Consider the following 21,590-nt stretch of genomic DNA (forward strand, 5'->3'; position numbering starts at 1 on the left):
TCTCCCATCCAAATGACCTTGTTCTTGTTTTTAAGGAGATATTATCTGTGAAAAGATTTTCACTTTGGCAGGCGTACTTTCCATACATGTATTGCTTATATAAGTACTTGCAGTCGAACTGGGCTCTGTTCTTTGCAGTCCTGCTTCCCTGTTGGCTGGATCTTGTAATGGATCTTCTGTTTGTTAACAGCTTATTAAATTTCTGTGTCAGCACAAGGTCCACTTTATGATTTCACTGCAAGATAAAGGTGGAAGGGAAGACGGTTTGAGTTGCAGAGTACATTTGTGTAAATGAAAATAATATTTAGATATAATAACTAAAATAGGAGAATGCTTGGTCATTGAGTGGAACCTCTTGTACAAAACTCAGAAGAACTTTGCATTCAGTAACTATAAACTTTGCAGTTTCCTTCTAGAGGAGATATGCTGTTTCTTTACATATAGACACATTGTCTTTACCTAGTGTACCACTGACTCTAGCATCACTGGGAAGAGAAACTAACTGTTCTGACTTCCAGTATTTCAGTCTGACTGTTAAAGTATTCTTCTCCTTTGAAAAAGATTTCCAGTATTACTTGGTATCTGCTTATCATCCAGAGGTTTGCTTTGTGACTACTTGATGCCTTATTATCCCCCATTATTTCTTTTGCAGTGTTATGCCTTCTGTTTTTTTTGGTAGGTTGATTGAGATAGCAGGAAACAGATTCCCTACTTATTTTGACTCAGATGAAAAGCTGTTCTGCATGACCCGTAGCATTCACCTGTATCGAGAGCTGACCTGTGGCAGTGTACTGAAGAGGTATTCTTTTCCAGAGTTTAAAAAAAAAAGACCATTTTGACTGGATTGTCTAGAACAATATTTGTTTTATATCAAAATCTTATGTTGATAACAGCATGGTCTCTAACAAAGTAAAATTGCTACAGAAAGACTGACATTGCTCTTCTCATTTCATAGCATGTGACTAATCCAGTTGATGTTTTTTAATTTCTGGTAGACTTTCTATATGATCTGATCCTTGTAAGCCTTTAAAGGGGAGTGTTCCTGTGATAGGTTTTGTCTTGGCTTGGACTGTGGAGAGACCATAGTGTAAGAGTATAAGTTTTCCATGAAATAGGAGTTTGCTCCTCCAAAGCACAGTTTACTTCCAGGAAGACTGGGACCCCTCCAGCAGTGGAAGGAAGGAATTGTTTAACAGTCATCAGCCTGAATGCTGTTGTTGGCAGTGTTGTATTGTCATGTTGTTACCTTATGTTAGTTTGTGAACACATTTTGCAATGAAAATGAATTAAGTTATATTTTAGCATGATCTTGTGTATTTTATTTTAGTGGGAGAATTATTCTAAGAATAGTTTCTTCTTGTAGTGCAGCTTTGAGAGAAGAGCTAGTAGCATATTATCAACGGATTAGGTTTGGCATACAGTCTCTGGAAGCATATAGAAATGGATTTGACCTTCTGCATACATAGACATCAAGGATTCTGGTGTTGGAAATGGGTCACTGCTACTGTAAGCAAAAAGGCACAGTTACAATGTCCACTTAACTTGCTGTCTCCCATTCAGGGGTTGTACAGCATAGTGTTGCTAACTAGAGATTCTTCCAAACCTGGAGGTTTGGAAGAGGTCCTGCCTTGGTTTATGTGGCCCACTGGAGCCTCAGATTCCTTTCCAGATCTCTTCAATACATTCAGATGTTAGTGGAGGTGGTGCTTGAGGGGGAAGAAGAGGGGCTGACTTTCAGCTTATTAAAGTAAACCTTTATTTAAACAATTTCAGAGTTATAAAATGGTTCTATTGTGTAAATAATGTTATCAATGACTGGTTTTTTTTGTTGTTGTTTTTTATTTTTTAGGATTATGTCTTTGGAAGAAGAAATTATTTCAAAGAAAGTTAAACTTATAATAATTGACTCTGTTGCTTCAGTTGTCAGAAAGGAGTTTGACACAAAACTCCAAGGCAACCTGGCAGAGAGAAGTAACTTTTTGGCTAGAGGAGCATCAGTGTTGAAGTATTTGGCAGAGGAGTTCTCAATACCAGTAAGTTCTTCCTCCTTTCCTAAGTTTTTGCCTTACAGTATCAAGTAATAAAATCTGAGAAGGAAGAAAATGACAAGATGATGAAAACCACAAAAAGCTTCTAGCAGGAATCTTCAAGCAGGTACCATTTGGAAAACAGTTGAGGAATGGGGGAACAGTAACTGTTCTGCTTGGTGGTTTTTGTTGTTTGTATTTTTTTAAAGTTTTTTTTATTTAGGGCTTCAAATAAGGGTTTTCAATATTCTCCATCTATGTTTCAGTGCTTTGTTTTCTATTTTTTTACTTTAAATCTTGTATCTTATTTTGCTGCCATTAGATATTGCTTACCCTGATGGTTCCCTTCCAATGCAATGCTTACTCTAACTAGTGCATACTCTGACTAGTTGAAGATCTTTTTCTGCCTCTGTCCCTTCTACTTAAGTGTCTAGAATCTCAAAAGGCCTTATGCTCTGGAGCAGTGTAACTTCCTTTTGTGACTGATAAAGTGTGCTAATTAATGCAGGAAGGAAGGTAACAGCTCAGCAAATCCTTGCCTGTGGACTTGACCATAAAATACAAAGGAAGACATGGACACTCAGTGCAGGGACTGGGTGGAACCAATTGAAAAGTGCTTTAGAAGATGTAAGCTGCATAAATGTGTGTGTTCCTTCATTATGTAATCCATGGAGGATCATATCAACTCAAAAGATGTTATTGAGACTCACATCTTGGAAGTATTTCCTAGTATGGGTAACCTACTTGTCACTCCAGTATAAGAGAGAAACTGTGGCAAGAACTTGAGTAAGACTGGTGAGGCCTTTTCCCTCTGACGGTCCTGAGGTCACAGCAACTATCATACTAGAAATATGCACATCAGAGGTGTGGAACTGGCTGACTTAAGAGGAATGGCTTTCCTTCTGCTGTGTAATGTCTAAAGACTTTTGATGGAGAAGATAAAACCCTGTGTACATGCCTTCAAAGTTCAGGTCAAAAGATAGTGTTCTAGTTAGTGCACCCAATCATGTTTATAGCACTTTAAAAAGCCAGGAAAGAATTGTGTGTAAGTATGTGCACTCTCATATTTTGGGGAAATATTATGCAGCCCTTTGAAAAAGGGGTGAAGTTTTATGGGAAGATACTATTTTTCTCTATTTCTCTATTTTCTTCTCCCTTAGACACTCCCTGCTCCCCTCTCCACCTTCATTAAAATGGTGAAGCTGGGCTGGATTGGAGTATCTGACAGTTCAGGCTGCTGCCCTGCTGACAGTCAGAGGGACAGTGTTGATATTCACAAAAGTCTTAGGCTACTTCAAGCTGTCGAAGTCTAAGATTGTGATCCTAATTCATCCTATGTAAGAAGAAAAGAGAGCTTGAATGTTTAAAGGTTTCCGTTGTGTTAAAGCTAACGTGTCTGCTTTGAGGTGTTGGCAATACCTGGTGTGCTGGTCTGTCCTTCTCACTGTGAAAATTTTGATAAGAAGTTCTGGGATTTTGGGCAGGAACTTGTGCTCTTGGTCACAGCTCTGTCTTTGTTAATTGGTCCATGAGATATATTACCTTTTAAATAAAGTCTTTAAAGATCCACGTAACTACATGTAAATACACAGATTGAAAGCTTGTGTATTTTTAAAACACCTATTGATTAGGTTTATCAATTTATTCAGTGGAAGTCCAACCATGTTTTCATTTACTGTCATCTTTAACACACATTCCTTGTGGGTTGGTTCCAGAGTATTTTAAAGTTTAAAGATTTGTTTAATTTTATGTTACAAAATAAACTGTAGTAACTCCTATTAGTTAAGAATCTTAGGAGGGTCTTGGCTAGGTAAGGCTGTGTATGCGTAACATGCAAAATCCAACATCAGAGTATGTTAATGCATCTGCAAGTGTTGGTGCATACTAGAGATAAGGCTGCTGTTGCATACATTGCATTAAGCGCTGCTACTTGAGGTTACAGAGTATCCAAGGTTCTAATTGGAAATAACTGTGTTGGAATTATTTAAAATGTTTTTACTTACTTAGAAATCACAAATATAAAATTGGGACTAAAAGAACATTACTAAGGTTGCAAAGTGATTTAGATCACTAATAAATTGGACATGTGACACAATATGTAACACTTACTTCATGGCAGAATCAGTGCATCTAAACACTGAGTTGAGAAACAAGTAAGGGGACTCAACTCTGAGACCCTGAAAAAGATTTGGGGTTGATGACTGATAGGAGTTGAACCTGAAGTCAACGCTTTTGGCTGTAGCTAGAAGGTCTGGTGAAAAACTTCAAGTAGTTGAGCAAGGGAATCAGAAATAAGGAGGTTGTGTATTATCTATTTAGCTCTAACTGTTACTGGAGCAGTATGTCTGGTGTTAACAGTCCAGGGAAGATCGTGAAAAATAGGCTTCCAGGAATAATAGCCTTGAAAATGGCTGGGAGAAGGGGAGGGCAGTCTTAGTAATTAAGATGTAAGGTGCTTGCTTTGTTTAGCTTAGCTAAGGAAATGTTAAGGGTTTCTTCATTACTCAATATGTACCTACTTGAGGAAGAGGTATTTGATAAAAGCAACTTTCTCTTCAGCTGACAAAGATATACCACAGTTCTGTGGTTGGAAGCTGAATTAAGCAAGTTCAGACTTCAAATAAAGGGGTGTGTTCTTACTGGACTAATTAATCATTAGAATGCATTACTAAACATAAATGCTTCTTGTCACTGAGTATTTTTAAATGCGCTTTCCCCCCCCATTTCCTAAAAAGGAAATGGGTTAAAATAGGATTAAATTTTGGGAAACCCTGTATGACCATGTTACGCTGGAGTTCGAATGAGTTTAATGCAGTTCTTTCTGTTGGTGTTATAAACTCTCTAGCTGTTTATAATTGTGTGTTCATGGTGTCAGGATGTCGAGTTTGATGTGCAAAAGTGACTAGAATTCATAGCTTTTACCGAACTCAAGGGGAGATGTTTCAAACCCAAGTAGCTCTATATGGTATGAATTATTCAGAAAAAAGCTGACCGTAACTGCCTCAAAACTGATGGTCATTGTTCAATAACCTCTCTGCACCTCTATTTTCAGTTTGTAAAATGGGAGTAACAGGGCTGTTAGTTGTTAGGATGCTGTGAGGATAGGATCATTACTGTTCAGAAAGCACTCGTACTGTGTCCATGAACAATGTGTAGATGCTTATTGGAAAGTAACACTTCCCATTCTCAGTGTAAAATTTAAATATTGTCTAATAAATGAAACCTTAATCCATCTTGTGAGATGAGAATAAAATATTAAATATATTCATTGAATGGCACCATCTTAGCCACTGAATGAAGCAAGTGAAAGTGTTGTGTGATTGTAAATTTTTGCTTGACTTAATGATTTTTTCATTTTTTTGTTTGTAAAGTACAAAGAAACACAGAGCTTTTTTTCCTTATATATGGACATTAGTAAAGCATAAGTTGTTTCTAAAAGTGAAATATGATGCCTGATTTCCTTTTTTGATCCCTTCTTCCACCTAACTTAGCAGTAAGCCTGGTTCCATCCTAGGCTCTTTAAATGATGCGAGGGCAACAGACAGCACAAGGTTTGGATCGCTTCTGGTCTATTGACAGGCCACCTGGCAGCCATACTGATGACTGAACAGCTACTGAAGCTTTTTCCTCCATGGGACGCTATGTAACAGTGTCCCTTTTTCCCCTTCCCTGCTCACATCTGTGACCAAACCCTACTTTTTTCTGCTGGGTTTAGTTGAAACTAGCCAGTCAGATCAAAAGTGATTGCTAGAAACTGAGAAGGACTATAAATCAAACAAAAAGCTCTTTATTTTTGAAATCCAGTGATTATGTAAACCTATATGAAAAGTTTACATTACATTTATCTGTTTTAGAGTATGTTGTACTTGAGAGCATTTGGATCTGAATGTTTTCTGTTACAATGTGTGTTGATGCTGTCTACCAGATTACATATTTAAGCAGCAATCAGTCCTATGTGTTTCCTGTCTAGTTTCCCAACTTCCTTAGCCTTCTTAAAAAGAACAGAATTTAGATTTTCTTTCTTCCCTTCTTCCATATTCATAAAAAACTATTTATTATTAATAAGTGGTATTCAGTAAAAGTAGTTTAGTGTTCATGCTAGTTGAGAGAGAAATGATGTCTCCATTTCAGTGAAGAGCTAAAACTAAAACCCAATATGACTAGAATTGTTCTTGAGATTTAACTGTTTAGCTTATAAAAATGGTTATTTATAGAACCTTGTCTTCTAGTTGTTAGTACTTGAGAAAATGTGTGAAGCTACCTAGACAGCTCCGTGGAAAACCCTCTAGAAGTGGCAGTTGCAAAACCAAACTGCTTTCAGCATTCTTTTAAATGTCAAACTGAGACTGCAGATGAAACTTGCTTTGTAAATCCCTAAGGCTAATCAAATTACAACACTGGCTGTCCTTTATACTTTTGTCTGGGTCGTGTTCTTAGATCTGTAAAGTGAACCTTTGTTATTTATGATAAGTATGTTGGTTATCATTACTACCAGCAAATGTATAATAGTATCTTTTGTTATATATTTTTTTAAATTGTTCTTTCTGAAAATATGAAATAGCTTAGGAGGAGAGACTTCCATCTCTCAATTGTGATTTAGAGTGCAAGTGAAAGACAAACCTTTTTAACTATTTTCTAATGCTTTTATTTGCTGTGCTAAATAAGTTAACAGTTTCCACAGATAATATTTTTTCCCCTTTAGATGTGACATGCTCCATTTAAAAACTAAAAATTTGCTTTATTAGGATTGATATTATGACAGCAATTAAAGCTGTCGCAGTCAATTTTCTTTCCACACTCAGGTCTCACATTTTTTGTTTCAGTGCTTCACACTCATTCTGCTCTGTAAACTTTATACCCAAGATTTTAATTTGCTTTGGAAAGCCAAATGTTTAGCTAAATATATATTTGTTTTTTAGGTTGTGTAAGCTTTTTCTTCTCAAAATCAATTTATATGTGCAAATTACTTGACGTCTGCAGTGCCTTTTCTGCTGCCTTTGGTTAAGTGCATTTAATTGTATCATCTCAGCTTCCTGCAATAAAGTGTCTCAAGATTGAAGTGCTTCTGGCAAAGAGAGAATATTCAAACTGTTAATTTTCTCTTTCTTTATAAGCAAGTATTTCCATTTGGCCTCATCCTTGCTTCTGTTTTATTCTGTTTCCATGTAGATGGTTGCTTGTCGGCTCCTATGCACCTTTTCTATTGCTGTTCTGATATTTGAAAATATTAGTTTATGCAGAGCTAAACAAATTCCCAAATGGATGATTTCTGAAGAGAAGTTGTTTAAATGCCAGTTCCCTTTGAATTGGTAATAAATATGTAGAAAGTTTGGAAAAAATGGGTAGTTGATTTGTTGTTACAGTATGTAACAAAACTGTATGCTGACTTTTCCAAAACCATGGAGATAGAGTAGATTTCCAGGTGAATTTGTCTGTATCTGGACTGTATGCTGCTGAAATGCAAACTTTTGTTTTTATACTTTGCTATTAAAAAGTATTTTTAATACCAGTGTTACAGAAACAGTAATTGAATTATCTTTGCAAGTTGTTCAAACTTAGAATAAGAAAAACTTTTCTCTGCTTCCAAAACTTAGAGAACTGGTTCCATTTTGAAGTTTTCTAAAAAGAGAAATATCTTATGTTATATCACATTGAAACATGTGTTTCTTCAATGAGGAGCTAACCTTATCAGAAGAAAACATTTTGGAACTGAGTTACTAGAATTTTACTAGCCATATTTAGGCCAGATGTAGTTCAAACAGTTTCTAGTGGTGAGAATTCGGTGGAAAGTATGGGTCCTTTTCTGTTGAGCTGCTGATACTTATGTAAAGTGTCTTGTTGCTCAAGTTTCAAGCATATTTTATGTTTGTGTATGTATGTGAATTTGAATACCCTTCCCAACTGCTAATAGAAGGATATTTATATTTCTACATAATCACACTCAACTCCTGGCCATCTGCTTGCTACAAAAGGTTGAGGTTTACCTAATAGTGTAATTCTCCTTTCAGTGTGGGGCTGCTACTTGCTTTGTGTGTCCTCCTCTCTCCCTCCCTCCCCTTCTCCAGCTCTCTCTCCCTCCTTCCCTCTGTGTGTGCGTGCTCCCCCCCCCCGCCCCGCCGCCTTCATATGAGTAGCTTTGGTGTTTTTTTTCATGAAGTCTATATATTTCTCTACGGAGCAGCATGAATGTTAAAACAATTTGTGACTATTGGCTTAGAAGACGTAGAATAGTGCTTCTGAACCTGCAGAATTTTATTAAGATGATTCACCAACTTCTTGGAGAAATTAGTTGTCCTATGAAATCAATAGGATGAAAAGATGTAGTGTCTTATGGTAATCATATTGTGAATGTTATCCACAGAAGCATAAATATTTAGAATAAGGTAGATACTGCAGAATTTGCTGACTTTTATTGTTCTGTATGAATTAAAGAAACACTGAATAGCCCTAACTTTTTGAGCCATGGAAAACAGTAGTTAATTTGTTTTGTGAATCAGGAAAATTACTTCCAAAACTAACTTTCTTCTGGTAAAGAACAATTCTTGATCTCTTTAAGATATTTCACTCCCCCTGCACCAAATTCAAGTTGGTGTTCATGTCCTCATTAAATGGTGAACTGAACAGCATTAGAAAATTATGTTTGTGCTAGCTATATCAGAACTTTTGGTTTCAAACATATTCTCTTTTGGTGCAAAGAGGAATACTTAACCTTGTTCAGTGTGCTTCATCAGTTTAAGTAACATAGTTTGTGAAACAAACAAAACATTTCATGTTAAGATTCCTCCCATGTTATACTTAGCAGTATTTTTGTACCCAGAACTGGGTCTACAGCTTTCTTTAATTAAATATTCAAGTGTTACCTTTTGTTTTCTTACAAAAACCTGCTTAAAAATCAAGTGTTAGAATTTCACATATATACGAACACTGCAGTTTGTAAAGTGTGGTTTGGAATGAATTTTAATTTGTGTTATTGTTTAATTAGGAAAACAAAATGGTTAAAGGGGACTTGCAGACCAGAGTTTGTTCTTTGCCCTCGCTAAAACTTCATAAACCCAGTTTTTGCTGGCAGATTGTTTATGTTTCAATTATCCCTATGCTCCACAGTACTGAGCAAAAAATAGTTTTGATAAAAGGGAGTTAATTCAACTGCTAAGTGTCGCTACAGTGGCAAAGTTAGATGGTTTTGTCTTCTCGTGTGGCTGTTAAAAATTATTCTCAGAAGGCACAACTTTGTTTTAGTTTAAAATGACTGGTTAAAATGTAATTATAACTGTCTTCAGTACTGCTGCCATCTGTGTACTTTTTTTATATGTGTCTGGAGAATATATGTTTCTGCAGTTTATGGCCCAACACAGTGTTCCTTTTGGACTGTCTCTGCTCATAAAATGTTTAATACTGCTGAGGAAAAGGAATGAGAAATGGTAGAGCAATGTTTCCTGTTTTCATGTGGTGATGAAGTATAGAAAAGGAGGTAGTTTAAAGTTATATGATACTGGATTTCAGTTTTCTTTTTCTTTTAAAGTATTCCCTCCATTGCTTTTTCCATTTTACAGTGCAAGTGACTTTGCCAAAAGCTATCATTCTGCACAATTGCACATATGAAATTATGAAGGAGGAAGGCATCAGTATTAATGTATAGGAGAGGGAACTGAGAGAAATGAGATTTTATTACCAGATTTGTTTTTGATCTGCTATACGATCATGGACAATGCTTGCTGTATAGGAGGGCAGACACTTTCCCTCACATCTGCCTTGACTTGAATTTCTGAAGGACTTTATCCAAAATAAATTAGCAGTTTGTTGTGTCTTCTAACCCTCATTCTCGTTACACTTCTCTGGGTTCCTTTCAGCTGATTTTGCATCATCTTGAAAGTGAGGTGCACAAAACAGAGTATTCCAGATGAATCTCTACCAATGTTTAGGTATGGAGAAGGATTTCTTCTCATGCCTTGCAGGACATCCTCTTGTTAATGCATCATAGTATGCTGTTTGCTTTCTTTGCAACAGCCTGATGTCATTTACTTACCATTCATTAAACCCCTGGATTCGCATCTGCTGACTTTCTTAGCTAGTTGTTCATACTTCTAATGTGTTGTTTTTCCTGACTTGTCAAGATGGTTTTGAATTCTAATCTTATATTCTAGTGTACTTGCAGTCTCCTCCCTGCTTTCGCAAGGAAAATGATCATTCTTTCTGTTATAGATTCTTGGTGTAACTATTGGATAGAACCAGACTTCAAGCAGACTATACTATTTTGTTCAATAAGAGACCTTTAAACCCTGGGAACTGCTATGTTTCATTTTCCAATAAACTTTGCATCTACCCTGTAATAGACTCATCTAGGTTGTATTTCTCCAGTTTGAGTAACAAACCTATATAAGATGTTCTACTGCTAAAGTAAAAATACAGTATTTGTTGTCTTTTTTTTTTTCTGCCCTGTCATGTTGTTACTCTGTGTGTGCTGTAGAAAACAACAGTAACTGTACTGAAGGGCTTTTATGCCTTCTATTGGGAGTTTAGGGTTTGGCAAGATGTGCTGTTCTGACTGTGTAAAAAACTGCCTGAAACTTTAGGCCAATAATCTATTTGTGACTTTGCAGAGAAGTACGTGTGTTTTGAATATTCCATTCTTTTTGCATGTTTTCTTTTGTCTCCTCCTTGTCCTTTGGTTTTATTTAAACTGTAGGTTCTCTAGGAATATTTCTGCATTTGCATAATGTATAACTGAAAGTGATTCTAGTCTCTAGACAGGATAGCAATACAAAAAATAGTTGACCAGATTACAAGTTGTTGGAAAAATCTTACCTGTCTGAGCTCAGTATAAACTAATTAGTGGTTTGATTTCCAGATTCTCTAGAGTTTGCTTTATGGTTGCTCAGCCCCAGGACTTCTGGGAATAAAGAGGACCTGCTCTGCAATTGTTACTCCTAAATAATATTGTACCAGCCCCCTGAGGCGTGAAGGGATGGGGATAAGAGGAAATTAAAATTGGACAATGCATACGTATGTTACAATACAAATGTGCCCAGAGATCAAAAGTAAAATCTTACTTGCTTGGAAACTGGTGGTAGTAGAGATGATTGTATCACTTCCCTCTTTGTGTCTACAGGACTGCTTTGTGAGAATATTGTATTTGTGTGGAACCAGGTGCACTGCTGTGACTGCTTTTTCATGAAGTATGACCTGGAAGCTTCATGATGCAGTCTGCTTGCTGCTGTTAACTAGAGAACCTGCCTTTTTCAGTCTGTAAAACTTCCTCTCCTTCAACACAAGGCTGGATGTTAATAACACACAATCAGACCAAACTATTGCAGCTAGATGGTTGATGATGTGCTGCCTTGAAAATAGGAGTGTCTAGGTTTGCAGGACAGGCTTTTCAGTCTGCATGTTTCCTTCTACTGTTGAGGCTCTCGTGCATTAGAAGAGTTGCGGGTTTTACTCGTTTCCCTCCTCTGTTTTGCTTGGAATTGGAATCTATGAACGATAATGTAGGGTCTCCTGAGCAACTTCATTCTGATTTTTCTACAAGAAGGTCCATCTTCTTTATTGAGAACATATATGGTTTGTATCGTTGTTCACTGAAGTTGCAGCTGTCTATGTTGATTTATTCACCCCAATTTTCTATTTAAAGAAGGAAACCCATTTTAACAGCAAACATTTTAATTCATTTGGCAGAAGTTCAGTATGATCAAGCTGAGGGAGACTCATTCCAAATACGGATTCCAATGAGAATCTACATGATTTTGGTAACTTCATCAAAACTGTCACGTTGCCTTTCTCTAGAATGCATAGCACCATCTCATTTGAGAATATAAAATAGTACTTCTGGTGTAATATTCTAGGTAAACAAAATTAGATTTAGAGGTTTTTATTAAATATGACTGAGCAGTTATCTTCAGAGTTTTAATTAGACAGGAATGAGTGAGGTGCTGTTTTTTGTTGGTGAGATTATATCTGAATTTCAGTAAGACTGTATCTCTCCCCCCCAATACTCTGTTAACATTTTTGATACTCTGATTTGGATGAACTGCATTGCCCACCCCAGAATATAGATCATGTTCGTTGTCTTTAGATTCTAGTATTTTCCATACTTTACTTTTGTATTTATCATATCTCATACTTTTGCTCTGGGGCAGAGAGTGCTTTGCTCTTCAATGATATCTGAGGTCTTGACTGGATTCGTGGCAGACTGTGGTATTATATTTTTCATGATGTGCTGGTTAGCAAAATCACCTCTAATACATGAATTAAACACTACTTTTTCATGCAACTGAAACTCTTAGTTCTTGTAGAGGAAGATTGCTTTAAAAGTGCTTACTGCTTAGATACTTTTTGTAACTTCATAAAGGTCCCCCCCTAGGGAAAAGGGGGGCTTGCTTAAGGCTGCAGGCACATACCGGTGCTCTGGGTACATTACTTCTCAAGAACATTAGTTTAAGCAAACAGGCTTCAGATGTTGGCAGTCTTTGAAATACCAAACTGAAGTTCTTTATCTGTAAAGCCTATGAGCAACACTAGCAGGCTGCAACTGGATTATTGAAAGTTTGATGTAGGGCTATGTGTCTGTTTCTCTATCAGTCTTAAATTTGCGCATCAGCAAATATATGTTAAGTCTTTTTCTTCAAAGATGTAGTGAAATGTAACCTAGGTATGAAATACTAAGACAACTTTTTTAATTCAGACCCTTGCCTTCTGTTACCTTCTGTGATTTCCTTAAACAGTGTCTTACTCTTAAAACCTCAGGTCTGCCCAGAGAGGTTTGGAATGACATCTAAGAACTGTTTCCTTTTGTCTTTAGCAAATTCTCTGAACTCTTCAGGAACAGTATAGGAGCCAGCTGCTCACTTTTTTTAGTGGTATGTCCTTTTCCATATCATTTTCTAGCTAGATAGCGAAGAGCTTGTTTGGAAAAACAATTCACTGATAAAACATTCAAGGTTTGCTTGTGTCAAAAGTTGTTTGTGGGGAAAATTCTTAACCCCAAAAATCTTCTGAATATGCAGTGTCATAGGATTTCCTGGAGGGTATATACAACCAGTTGCCTAAGGCTGGCATGTGTTGGGCTTGTATAACTTCCTCTGACTGCACGGAAGAGCTCCATGTCATGGCCCTTCCCGGCACTGTAATGGAAAGTTATGCCTGGGAAGTGAGTACAAAGTTTTCGAGGAGGCCCCGGTACTACTATACTGTGTATTAGAACAGATATGCTCTACTCTGCTTCTGTGATCCGTGGTAAAATGGAGCTACTAAAAGTAAACAGATGCTGCTGAAACAATTTGTGAAGTCTGCTCCTGATTGTCATATTTTCAAGGAGCAGATTGGCAATAGTAAAGGAGATTGTTATTGGCTAGAGATACTGTTTTGGGGTTGGCAGCGATGCTTACTGCTGTGCCTTCTTTTTCAATTGGCTTAAGGGAGCCACAGAAGAGTGGAACTAGCAAAGTAGTGAAGCCACTGCCGGGAAATCCACTAACCTGCAGCCCATTCTGAAGTGGTCCCTAGGAAAGAAGGCTACCAGAAACAAGCTGCAAGCAGAATAAATTATCTGTGCAAATCACAAGTGGCACATGGGTAGCAGGTTAATTGAGCCTGCATTATAGAAAGTTTGAGTAGTCCAAAATCAAGAGGTGGTCAACCAATGTCAGAGATTAGACAACAATAAGAGGACAATACATGTTTTTTTTCATTCCTACCTGCCTTGTAATTCATTTCAGTGTAGAGTTTGCAACTGGTTCATGCTTGTTGATGAGTCTGAACAAGGATGTAAACCAGCTGAAAAGCAACTCAGGAAAAAAAAAAACAACGTAGTGGGCAATTGTTGTGTGCATGAACAGGCACTGATGTAGGCAGAAAGGAGAGGCAGGAATGTGTGGTTTCTGGCAGCAGCACAGATTTTGAATGTAAAACTGCATTTTCAGTAAAAAGGTTAAGTATGAGTAAAAATGCTAACCAGGTTATTACTCAGAACAAGTAAAGAAAAAGAGTGTTAGGTGCTTGGAACATCCTTTAAACTTTTAACAGCTCTAGGAAGGATTCTGTTACATACAATTATTACAATGCTTTGTACTTTGACTAAAGGTGAGCAAATGCCTGGTTGCATGCAGCCTATCCTTATATTGCTTAGGGCTTTTGTGCATCATTATTAGGTTAGTGTCCTGGTTTTAGTCTGCATGTTCTGGTTTTAAAATGCATCATAATATGCTGTATTTAGAGTTGTAATATATCCATGCATAATGAATTTAGCTGAGGTCAGAAACTATGCTGAATAGTAGATTTTCAAACCACAGTATATCTTCCTATGCTAAAATTCAGAATGAAATGTATAACAATCCATAAAATAGCTGGTACAGTTCATAACATGCTTGCATTCCTTCATTATTAATAGTTTCATATCCATCTGTCAGCATGCTATGGCTAAACCATTAGCCAAGTTTTTGCAGCTGCTGCTTTAGAAGTCTGCAGAATGTAGTTATATCTCCAGCTCCTGTTTTTTGTCTACTAGTAAGAGGAAATTTTACAGAGAAGTTACTAAATTGTCCAAGACTTTAAGTTCAGTTCTAGGTGAAAGTCTATGATCTTGATTTAACTTACTTGGCCTGTGGTAGTTTTCCTGTTTATTTCTTTTGTTCAAACTACATTGGTTGCGGTAGTTGTTTCAAGTAATAGTGGTTTGTTTAATCTCATTAGAAGTTCTGCACATAGTTGTTGTAGTCCTGTATTTTTGTAGTTCTATTTTTAAGAACATTTTGTGCAAATTATAGTTGCTGATTTGATCTGAAGATAGAGCCCCTAGAGAGGTCTTGTTTGAGATGAATGGGTCTATGAGTAGTATGTGTGTGGGTTTTTGTTTTGACTCCCTCCCTTAAAACGTGGATTAAGATGAATATTGTTTGCTGCAAAGATAGCTATTGATGTGGAAAGTAGTGTGTATGCAGACTGCCAAACTACTTTGTGCATGATACTGAACAGTTACTGGAGAATAACAGTTAAGATTATTGCTAAATCAAAATAGTTTCATACTAGTTACTTGGAGACAAAAGGGTTCTAGAAGTATTTGTGTGGTCCAGTACTTCTGTGTGTGTGCTTTTTAAAATTCCAATACTGTAAAATTCCAAAGGCCACAATTTGTAAATCATGACAGATACCTGCTTTTCTCCTATTTTTGGTGCCAGATAAAATCTGTTAAGATAAATATGAAATTTCTAAATGATAAAATAATATTTGTGTATATTTACAAGGTTCTGTCTCCTAGAATAACATAACTTATGCTGATAATATGGAATGAAATATGTGCTGTCTTATAAAACCCAGTGCTAGGGAATAAATTGCATTTTGCATACTTGACTGTCCCACCAGCATTCAGTCCAGTCATTCACCTCTGACTGGACCACTAATAGGTCAAACCTCTCACCAGTTTAATACAGTGGCTATTGAAATAGATACCAACAAATTATCTTTCCATTCATTTCCAAAGCCTTCAACTTGTTGTTTTCATGCCAAGAGCCAACTATTACCAGACATTCTTATGGAGTGGTAGTAGACTGGTCTGTTACTAGGCTTGTATTTCAGTTGCCTTAATGTCGTGTTTGCTTGTTTTTTCTGATGTTGGAGTGTTCCGATATGTCGTAACTAATATGGTGTTAGTTTGAAAGAATATATCTCTTCTATTTGGTAATTTTAATACTAATTTTTACTTCAAGTGCTCTATTTGCCCTTAAAACTGCTATTTTTAATACTGTTTGAAGCTGGCTTTGCAGTTTCTTCTGAAGGAATAATTGACTAGCAATAATAGTGATGTGTTTCTCCTCTCAAGGACAAACAATTTGTACAGAAGCCTGTACTGTTTCTTCTTAGTCACTGTAATTGAGTCCTTTGTCGGGATGCTAGAGGTAAGGTTTGCATACTCGTGAATATGTCATGAATTGTTGGTACAATGACCTGACTGCTGCTTTTTTTCATAGATCCTCCCAAATGTAAGGAGGTACTAAACAGAGAAGATCTGTTGAATAGCTAGGAAATGAGAGCTTTTATAGCAATACATAACTTGGTTTGCTGTTACTGGAATATAACTACTAGTAAACTACTAGATCTCTGTAAATTTCACCAACTTGTTTGGAATTAAGGATGCAGCCTGAATGCTAGGTGCTGCTTAAAAATGTTGAACCTGGCCCTAGTACAGTTGTAGAGCCTTCTAGAGTTTTGAGCAGGACTCATAAGAATTTGTAGCCAGACCCAAAGCATAGCAGACACTGTAATTGATCCTATTAAATATAACTTTAGTATTTATGTAAGTTTGGGTTTTTGTAATTCTGATGTTCCTCAGATACTGAGAATGTTCAAAGAAATGCTAGGTAATTAAGAACAATCAGTCACGTTACCCCAGCTCATCTGAAGGAGAGACAACATTGACTCTCTTGGCATATCAAACTGCTTTCCTTCTAGTAGTTGAATACCTGACACTTAAGATTCTGTTGTTTAAGAAATCATGTAAGTCATTGGTATTTTTTTAGGCAAAATATGATTTAGATCTGGTCCATAAATTTGCTATATATGAAGAGAAAAACTCAAGGAAAATAAAATTTCTGCGGTACCAGTCAACGATGCCTCGTTCATGATACTGTGGTATCAGTGATAAAAGTCATATAGGTTGTATTCCTGAGTTCTAAAAATACACACAAACTCAATTACTGTCACGTGGTTCTGTCAAACTATAGATGGAATTACAATCTTACTTTTTTTATCAGTGCCAAAGTTTTTCAATAATCCCATGTACTGACACAGTCTATGACCCCAGAATATTTTAATTACTACAGCTTTTTTCTCAGCTTCAGTAAATCTGCTTCCTGGTTCAGAGCTGTAACTGATGAGGTAAGAATAAAGTGAAGAAAGATTGATAGGGAGTGGTGTGAAAGTTTTTTATTAGCTCAGTTGATACAGTCAGGAAAAGGGAGAGCTTTTTGCTAGAAACATGAAGAGGGCCTTGGGAAAATCTGCCTGTCAGTTTGGCTAGTAAAGGAGAATATTTCTGCCTGTAAACTTTCCCTGATCTACTTTAGACTTTGTAGAGTTGCTGATGAGCGGAGACATCAAGGTTTCCTAGCTTTTCTGTGTCATTTAACCTGGAAATTTCTTTTATGTTTAAATTGTAGTTTTGTAATATACTGTAAGACACCAAATGCTTGTGGTCATTTGCGTCCCTTTGTATGTGAGTGATCTAGTAAAGTACACAGTACTACTGATAGGCTTAATTGTTTGGCATTGGCCACGCTCTCCTAGTGTAGGCATGTGGAAGTTCTAACAGAAGAATAAAGACAACATAATTTTTTGTTAAATAGAAATACTTGTAAGACATTTCGTAGAGCGGGCAGCTTATAGTTTGTTTTGATGTTACTGAAATGGAAAGAGAAAGCTGACACTTCCCCTTGCCTGCACCAAATTTTAAAGTAATTGGAAGTGAAAACTGACACTGTTCAAACCTCTCTTGAGTTTTTGCCATCATCACCTTGGTTGATAGGTATCCTTGGTGTTTCATCTATTGTATGTACCAGCTGAGAACATCTGTTTTACTCCTAAAGGTTTTCTTTTTTCTTTGCTTCAGTATGTACCTCAGAGAGGTATCTCCAAATGGAGTTTTGCATGTGATTATCTTTCATTGGTTTATTTCTTTCTAATAAGTGACTGAAATCCAGTTTAAACACCTTAAATTCTGCTGTCTTGTTATACCAGTAACAATATTAAGTCTGATTTCAATATCAGGAGTGAGTGTCGCTTGGAAATGGTGAAGAAATTGGCAGCATAAATTAAAATTACACCCCTTTGTGTTAATTTCTTGCTAGTCTTTTTTCCACTCCCCTCTTTTATATTCTTCATTTTATCTGTTCAAGGCTGAAGAGATGTTATCCACATTCTTTACAACAACAGTCAATTTACAGTGCCTATTTACTGTTGAATTTCTTGGATTTTATATGTTTTCTGAAACAAACAGAACCCCATTTTCTTGGTCAGTTGGGATGAAAATGTGTGTGGCTGACATTCAGACTGTAGTCATCAGACTTAAACTCACTAATATTTTATATTTGTGATTGAAGGTGAAATTTCACTGGTAACTTCTTGACAATGCCGTGGGCTTATATATATATATATATTTATTTATATATATATATGCATACACACACACACATGTATTTATACACACACAAATATATACCTTATGTTACCTTTTTTGTTCTTACAGAAGCATTTGTGCAGCCATCAGTGGGGAATTGATCCAGCTGAAAAGTTGTCTTTCAGTTTTTTTCCTGAATAGCTTTTCACCTGAATGCAATATCCTCGCATCTTGACTTCTTCACTTGTATTCCACTGTAGTCCCTACATCCTTTTGTAAGGAACACCTGGGTTGCTAACCAGTCTTTATTTTTAAACTTAGTTATCCCTATGCTTTCTTGAATGGCATCCCCCCTCCCCTTTTTTAATTTATTTTTGCAAGTATTTCTCCAGTCTTTTGAGACCTTCTTGAAGGCTAATCCTGTCCTGTCATAGTTGGTTCCTTCCATTTGTGGTGCTGATGCACAAGCATTTTGTTGGAACGGTGCAGGGGACTTTAGTGTTGCTACTGAACATCGTGCTGTGGTTTATCTGTTCCTCTCACAAGAATGTACTAATTGAACAACAGGTGTGTTTTTCAGCTGTACGGGTTATGATTGAACTTAAATGTACTAATTCTTCTCAAGTTTATTTTCTGTATTAGTATAATGAAATTTGGGGATGGCAGGTGATTTGCAAGCAAATAATTTAATCCAGGGTCTCTAATTATACTAAAACTACAGACACTGACTTTTGAGTCATCAGAACTTGAAGACAGAATGAATTCCCTGTGCTGTAAGTCATTGGAATGCATCCTTTCTTCATAATTTTAGTCATTGAAATACTAGCATTTACATAAAAATACTAACTATAGAAACATTTTTAAGAACTGCAAGCAGATTTTATATTCTTGTGGGTTTTCTGGTTGCTCATTCTGTGTAAATTGCAAAAATGTTCTGGCAATGTTGGTGGGATATGGAGACGATATATAAAGGAGTTGACTAGCTTTTAAAAGAGGAATCACAGGCATTTTCTGCTTTCTGTACTTTGCAAATACCAAGCATATAGATATTCTGAAGTGTATTCAAATTCTGTATCCCGACAGCCCGTTGTCATTAATTTTGCATTCCATCAATTGCTTTTCAGAATGTGTTTACAGTCTTTTGATAGGAGGATATATCTTCTAGTAGCTAGGCATTGAACTAGAAGTTGCTTCGATTATGTTCTTAGCAGTGTTGTCCAGTATCTCCCCTGGCCCAAGTGTAACATGCAAAGGAAAAAGAAGCTTTAATGAAAAGGCTTGTGGATGAAGGATTCTATTTGTGGCAAATACTGTTTGCTCACCAACTGAAGTAAGTACAATAGTCTTATTCTAACTTCCAACATACTGTCCTATAGCAATTTTGGGTATTTTATTTTAAACAAAGGTAGTGCCTGTGTATTTTGCATAGTGCCTTATTAAATTTGCTTTTGACCGTGACTGCTGTTTGGCTATTGCTGATGGAAAAATATTTCTACATGCAAATCAATTACGTTAATTTAGATCCTTGCAATAAGTGTCTAATCAGTGCTTTCTGGAGAAGTAATAAATACAGGTGGGATAGTGGAGAAGCTTACTGTTGCATGTTAACAAGGGAAGGAATGTAAGATTTTGCATAGTTGGTTTAGCTGAAAAACTTCAGTATTCACTTTGAGACAAAATATAACAAAGCCTTAATTACCCACGTTAGGTGGAATGCTTTGTTAGGTGAAACATGCTCTGATATTTGTTATTTAGTGGTAATTTTTTCATTATACAAACCTTTGATGCTCCCATTGACAGAACTGGGAATTGGCTGTATTGTGTTTTTTTTCTGCCAGTTGGTGAAGCCTTTCTCTTCAGAGCAACATCCACAAGGTGGTGCCTTTTCATCACCCGAAAGGGAAAGGAACTTTGCTTTACAAAGTTAATGTTGGCTTTTGGCCTGTTGCTTGGCAGAAATGGGAAGCTCAGATACTGAGGTGAGAGTATCCTCTTCTTCCTGAACATAAAGTGAATGCTATCGTTCTTCGTTCTTTGCAGCCTTCGTGGTTGGAAACTGACTGTGATGCTCAGAAGTTCGGAACTAGAAGAGAAAGGTAGCGGCTTGGAATTGAAAATTGAGCTGCGTTGGCAGAAATCATGAGAAGGTTGGCCCTGGAACACTAAACTTGTGCAGGCCAGGGAAGATGTATACTGCCAGAGCATCTTGTGAAATCAAGGCTAGAATTGCAACAACTGTTATATGTCAGGCTCAGGCCACTTTGGTGGAGCTATGCAGGAGCCTGAAAGTGGAAGAATGAGAAGTGTCTTAGGCAAGTGCTGTGCAGTTTTGGAGGTGGGTGAAGAGGAACTGGCATAGCATTGGCAAGTCTCTTTTAGTTACATCATAGTTTGTGTTTGTAAGGTGAATTCGGTTGAAGATGAGGCAGTTGGAAAACATTCTGAAATATTATCCTCTATTGCAGAATAAGACCTGAGAACAGAAGTATTATAAAGGAAGAGTTTTTCACATGACCTATGTGTAATTCCCAGCTGTGAACCCTCTGGCAATGAGCATGAAATCCAAAACACAGCTGATAGGGGAAAGGGCTGTTGTCAGCTCAGACTGAACACTTGGGTATTCATAGCACAGTGCTTTTACAAACAGACATTGGAGAACATCAGAATAATTTGGTTTTGAGATCTGTGCAGGGACCTCCTCCTAGCTGTGTGTGCTTTCAGATTCAGTGGCAATCAGTGCTGAAGGAGAACCAGGTGTGCACCATATTGTACTAGTTTTCCTCCATAATAGCAAGCCTCAACCCTCCCTGCACCCCTTATACCTCTCTGCCAAATTTCCTGCTGTAAATTGGTCTTATGTTTGCCTTTATGTACCTTGTGACCCCTTCAGAATATCTGTGGTATTTTAAACCCTGCATTGTGTGCATGACACAGTGTTTAGTTTGGAAACAAAGTTTAATCCCACATGCTGATTGCGGTGTTTATTTTGGAACCACTAAGTAGGAGGCAACCTTTTATATTTTATTAGTCTGGATGAATTCTCCCTGTTACTTGATAACCATGTATAAGTTTGAACTAAAAAAATTGGTATTCAAAGGAATGCTGAAACACGGATGGCACTTGAATATGGCCTCTCATCCACTCTGGGCTTGGATTCTGTTGGACACCTAAACTGTTTGTGTGTTTGTGGTTCACTGTGGTGATAGTGATAGAGTGGCTATTTTGTTTTTAAAGGATTGTGTATCATTCCTCTTTATGTGCCAGTGGAGCTGGAGAGGCAGCTGTTTTGGAAAGAGCAACATTCACATTAGAGGAGAGGCTTTTTCTGTTTGTTTTTTCCATCTATTACAAATGAAGGGAGCTGTGTTTGCAGAGAGAGGTTATAGCTCTGTGGCCCTGGCATTGTTTCAGTTGCTTCCCACATGTCTGCATTTACAGCAGAATAAGCAAGTGTTAGA

General features: G+C 37.0%; 1 protein-coding gene across 9 annotated transcripts in view; it reads left to right on the plus strand.

Moving 5' to 3' along the window:
* Nucleotides 1-21,590, plus strand: part of RAD51B (RAD51 paralog B) — a 457,119-nt gene that overhangs the window by 15,606 nt on the left and 419,923 nt on the right. For all 9 annotated transcript variants that reach the window (XM_075030457.1, XM_075030458.1, XM_075030459.1 and 6 more), the window contains exons 6-7: nucleotides 680-799; nucleotides 1,850-2,033. In XM_075030457.1, the coding sequence (XP_074886558.1) occupies nucleotides 680-799; nucleotides 1,850-2,033 (304 nt within the window). The remainder of the gene's footprint in view (nucleotides 1-679; nucleotides 800-1,849; nucleotides 2,034-21,590) is intronic.

This window comes from Buteo buteo, chromosome 6, assembly GCF_964188355.1.
Source record: "Buteo buteo chromosome 6, bButBut1.hap1.1, whole genome shotgun sequence".
Taxonomy (NCBI): domain Eukaryota; kingdom Metazoa; phylum Chordata; class Aves; order Accipitriformes; family Accipitridae; genus Buteo; species Buteo buteo.